Here is a 5,000-nt window from a genome sequence, read left to right as displayed (position 1 = left end):
ACTGCCTGTCCCGCAGGAGAGACTGATCTCGGGAACGATGCGCTCGAGTGCAGCTTTTTAATCAGACGTACTGTTTTCACACAATTATCATAAAATGACATTTTTCCCCCATTCTTAAAAAAGATGGCTCTTCAAGGGTTCTTCGGTAAAGAAAATGGTTCTATATAGAACCTTTCTGAAAAGGGTTCTTCTATTGTTACAACCTCCATCAATCTGAAGAACCTTTTCCTGATGCAAAGAACCCTTTAATCATTCAGTGGGTTCTGAGTCAGCTTACATCATGATGATATAAGTCCGTTAGGAACACACTATTAGCCATCAGGGATACCATAGCAACCAACTAGCCACAGCAACCACCTAGCAGTACCCTAGCAACCCCTGGGATATCATAGCAAATTAAGAATTAAAAATCGTTTCATCTGTGATATTCATGCGAGCATTGTCAGTAAAAATACGTTCATGAAGTTTATTTGAAATATGGAACAATTCACCAGTAATTCAGCACTGAGGGACGAGAAAACATGCAGTTTGATCAAAACTATAGTGGGTTTGAAGGTGCAGTGTATGAGATTTAGTGGCATCTAGTGGTGAAGTTGTAGACTGCAACCTGCTCCCTCACCCCTCCCTTTCCAAGTGTGTAGTAGAACCTGCGGTGGCTGTCAGGTTTTCTGCCGTCGTCTGTCCTGATTTCGTTTCACTTCTTCATGTTTTCTCTTCTCTGGCGGTGACGATTCACCCTCTCTCGCTTTTATCTTGTGTTAAATAATAAGTTTGATCCTCCATTGGTCAAAATTTGGGTTCTCAAACTCCTCACAGCACTAAACAGTCAGCAGCTCCACTGATTCTTCTTCTCTCTACGTCTTCCAACCGGAGCTACAGCGCCACCAAATTCACACTGACACTTCAGCGTCAAATCGTGAAAGCTGCCCTCTGGAGTCAGAGATTGGTTTGTCTGTTCTGGGCTACTGTAGAAACATGATGGCGCAACATGGCGGCCTCTGTCGAAGAGGAGCCGCTCCCTATAATGAAGGGTCATTATAAGATAACGAGAGCACAATTCATAGTTACAGGTGATTAAACACTGATGAGAACATGGTTTTTTTACTATATTCATTTTCTGAGAGAATATAGATCCACCTAAATCTCACACACTGCACCTTTAATGGGTGCTGCCATGTCAATGACATCATGGGTTAGCAACTCAGACCTCTTGAGAAATTCTGACATTCCGAGTGGGAATTACGAGTTTTAGTGACATTCAGACTGATTTTAGATTGCTTAGCTGAACTATCGCTTTAAATTCAGAAGCCTGTAACCGTGCAGTGAAAATCTTTACTGACTGCTTTCTCAGTTTCTGAGCTGCTGTTTTCTCACGGCAGATTCTGCTGTAAAACCTGTTTGATGTAAGAAAATGTCTGAAGAAACACAAATTCTACAATTTATTTATGCAAATGTGTAATTTGCATACTGCTAACTGACAAGTTCATTCAGTCTTACCATCATGAGCGAGTGAGTGAGAGAGTGAGCGAGTGCGCGAGTGAGAGAGTGAGCGAGTGAGCGAGTGTAAAGGAAACAAGTCGAGCGTTTCTGACTTCAGCTAAAGCTTCAGCTTCTTCAGAGAAATGAAGCTTCTGGAGTCACTTTAGATTCTGAATGAATGATTCAATCAATCCTGAACTTTCAGGAGAAAATACTGAAGTTTGGCCTGAACTGATCTCTGCTGCTCATTACTGACCAAACCCAAACGAACATGTTAAACCCCTCAGTGAGAGGAATCTCCTTTGAATCTCCACCCACTGGATTGTAATTGGGTCAGTAAACCATTCGTATGCAAATATCTGGCCATTATTTGGTCTATGAACCACATTTTGAGTTGATTTCTGATAGTTATTTGGTCACTGGATCGTTTTGCGGTCAGTCGACCTTTTTCTGTGTACTATAACTCTAAGGTCACAGTAGTGCCGAGGCTGCTATGACCAACAGATCAAAGACGAAAGAGTGAAACGTCCTGAACTGTGAAGTCCGTCTCCAGTTTATTCCCAGTAAAGTTTAAAGAGCTAAAAACTCCATGTTCTTATTTCAGATGGGCCGAAATCGTCCCAGTGGCTCCGTCTAAACTCCACCGAGCTCTTCTAAAGTCTCTGACACTGTACATTTATAACATTGACCACTGTAATAAAGTGAAAATGTAAACATATAAAGATGGTAACGTTAAGATTAGCGTGGTGTTTACAGACACTCCCTATTTTGCTGTATGAGATCATATTGAACTGAACTGTGGATGTGAATGTTAACTGTATTAACGAATCAGGATCACTGAGACTCTGTTTTACATGAAAAGTGGGTTTATTCTGACAGTGCGCGTCAGTTAGAGCAGTCGTAGAGTCGCGTACAGGGCTTTGTGTAATAAAAGCTCTGTGGGGTATAAAAGTCCTCAGAGTGGCGTTGGTGTCCGGTCGAGTCCAGTCTCAGCTCAGTTTACAGGTGTGTCTGTGTGTGTTGATGGATGTGGAGCTTCACTGTGATGTCGCCATGATGCTGGACACACCTGGAGAGAAAAGAAAGGAGCAAATAAATGTTTAATCTGATGACCTCCTGCATCCAAACTATGTTTGTCCACCCAGTACGGTGAACTCTGACCAGCAGGAACAGTGAAATACATTTATACAGATCTTTATTGGGGCTAATAAACTCGCCAGCAGTAAGTTTACAAATCATTAACTGTTCAGTCAAATAGTTTTACAGCTGCTGAAAAACATCAGTGAGTAAAATAATCTACTTTTCCTCAGTTCTGTTTTAATGGCATTTACTTCCTGTTCTTCAGCTTCGTCTCAGGATTTTTCGTTCCACCTTAAAAGGTTCAGCTGCTACATTCAGCACCTCAGGCACCATTTAAGGCGTTTGAATGTAGGAGCTGCATTTCAAATAATAAGCCAGTTTGAGCCTCATAACTCCTGTGCTGACAGATGTGGGATGTTCTAAGAAGTTCTTCTGTGGTTCTATCAGGTTCTCAGTACTTAAGCAGATTTTTGAGGTGCTACTTTTATATTTCTGTTCAAGCTGCTTTTACTGCAGCCTTTACACGAGACTTTCACTGACGGATGGGTTTAGGAAACTCACCCTGAGTGTTTGAAGCGTCCTGTCAGCAGAATTTACTTTATTTTAGAGAGAACCTGAAAGTTTTTGGTTCTATAACTTGTTTTTATTTTAAAACATTCAATTCTGCAGACACAGCAATCATGTTATATTGCATATTCACTATATGGCCAAAAGTATGTGGACGCCCCTCCTAATTATTGAGTTCAGGTGTTTCAGCCACACTCATTACTAACAGGTGGATAAAATTAGGCAAACAGTCTTGCAGTTTCCATAGACAAACACTGGCAGTAGAGGGTCGCACTGAGGAGCTCAGTGACTTTAAACATGGCTCTGTCATAGGAGCCACCTCTGCCACAGGTCAGTTTGTGAGATGTCTGTGCTGCTAGATCTGCCCCAGACAACTGCAAGTGCTGTTATTGTGAAATGGAGCACCAACAGCTCAGCCATGAAGTGGTCGACCACTCAAACTCACAGAGTGCTGAAGCGCACAGTGTCTGTCCTCTGTTGAATCACTACAAACTGTTCCAAACTGCCTCTGGAAGCAACATCGGCAAAAGAACTGAGCGTCAAGAGCTTCATGAAATGGGTCTCCATGGCTGAGCAGCTGCACAAAAGCCTAAGATCACTATGCGCAATGCCAAGCGTCGGCTTTTGACTGAATGGACTCAAATTCCCACAGACTCTCTCCAAAATCTTCTAGGAAGCTTCACAGAAGAGTGGAAGCTGTTAGAGCTGCAAAGGGGGACCAGCTCCATATTAATGCCCATGGTTTTGGAATGGGACGTCCAACAAGCTCATTCAGGTGTGATGGAAACTTCTGGCCATATAGTTTACATCTGTGTGGACCACTGATCTATCGTCAGTACACTTCACAAGAACGCAATTAGGTCCGATTCATGTAAACTGAATGAATGAATAAAAAAATGAATAAAAGCACTTACTCTCAAAGTCGATCTTCTCCACTATGTTCTTGGGTTTGATGCTCTCCTCCTGATTATAGATGAAGATCTGACCTTCTTCATTCTCCACCCAGCCGTACTTATTCATCCACACCTTCACCTGCGTGTCTGCAGAGAGAGCGAGAGAGAAAAAGAGAGCGAGAGAGAGAGAGAGAGAGAGAGAGAGAGAGAAGAGAGAGAGAGAGAGAGACACTGACTCAGTAAGTTTACTGTACTGCTGTAGCTGAATGGGCAGGGCTAAACTGCTGTAGGCTGAATGGGCGGGGCTAAACTGCTGTAGGCTGAATGGGCGGGGCTAAAATACTGTAGGATAAACAGTACAGTGTTTACATACTACATCAAACTCTTATTTAAAAAAATGTGAGAAAGTTTGTTTTTGCTTCATATGAGCCCTTTAAAGTGTGTCCTGCATCATCACTGCTTTGTCCAAAATAATCTCCTTTTGTTGGATCAAACGAATATGATTTTTCAAAACACCCACAGACACTAATCTGAAGCTGTGATTGGTCGGGATGCTCACAGCACACTGTGATGGGATGCAGACCCATTTGCATATTGCAGTCTTTTGCGATATCAGTACTGTAGACATCAATATCAGGATTATGAACAATAAGCGATATATAGTGCAGTATGTATGTGTGTAAATCTCACCCAGAGGGTCTCCCAACATCTCGGCCAGCAGACGGTGCTCGATGGTCTGGTAGGTGATTCCAACAACGTGGCAAATAACTACAAACACCACAAATTAAAAATCAACAAACATCAACAGAACAAATATCAACACCACAGAACAAACAAATCAACAAAGCGTTCACTATATAAAGTCTATAAAACACAGTGACATTAATGCTCTCTAATGTATAATCCATAATAATAAAAGATCTGATGTTACTGTATAAAATGACTAATCTGTTTTGCGCTGTTTCACAGTTTTTGGATCAT

At 41.9% G+C, this 5,000-nt stretch overlaps 1 protein-coding gene across 2 annotated transcripts in view; it reads right to left on the bottom strand.

Moving 5' to 3' along the window:
- Window positions 1-2,323: 2,323 nt before the first annotated feature.
- Window positions 2,324-5,000, bottom strand: part of eif3k (eukaryotic translation initiation factor 3, subunit K) — a 7,590-nt gene continuing 4,913 nt past the window's right edge. For both annotated transcript variants that reach the window (XM_036555925.1, XM_036555926.1), the window contains exons 6-8: window positions 4,710-4,787; window positions 4,041-4,166; window positions 2,324-2,548 (exon numbers count right to left, since the gene is read on the bottom strand). In XM_036555925.1, coding sequence (XP_036411818.1) covers window positions 2,517-2,548; window positions 4,041-4,166; window positions 4,710-4,787 — 236 coding nt within the window. In that variant the 3' untranslated portion in view covers window positions 2,324-2,516. The remainder of the gene's footprint in view (window positions 2,549-4,040; window positions 4,167-4,709; window positions 4,788-5,000) is intronic.

Source organism: Colossoma macropomum, unplaced genomic scaffold (genome assembly GCF_904425465.1).
Source record: "Colossoma macropomum unplaced genomic scaffold, Colossoma_macropomum, whole genome shotgun sequence".
NCBI classification, from domain to species: Eukaryota; Metazoa; Chordata; class Actinopteri; order Characiformes; family Serrasalmidae; genus Colossoma; species Colossoma macropomum.
The sequence above is the reverse complement of the archived record's forward strand: the minus strand, read 5'-3'. Positions and strand labels throughout refer to the sequence as shown.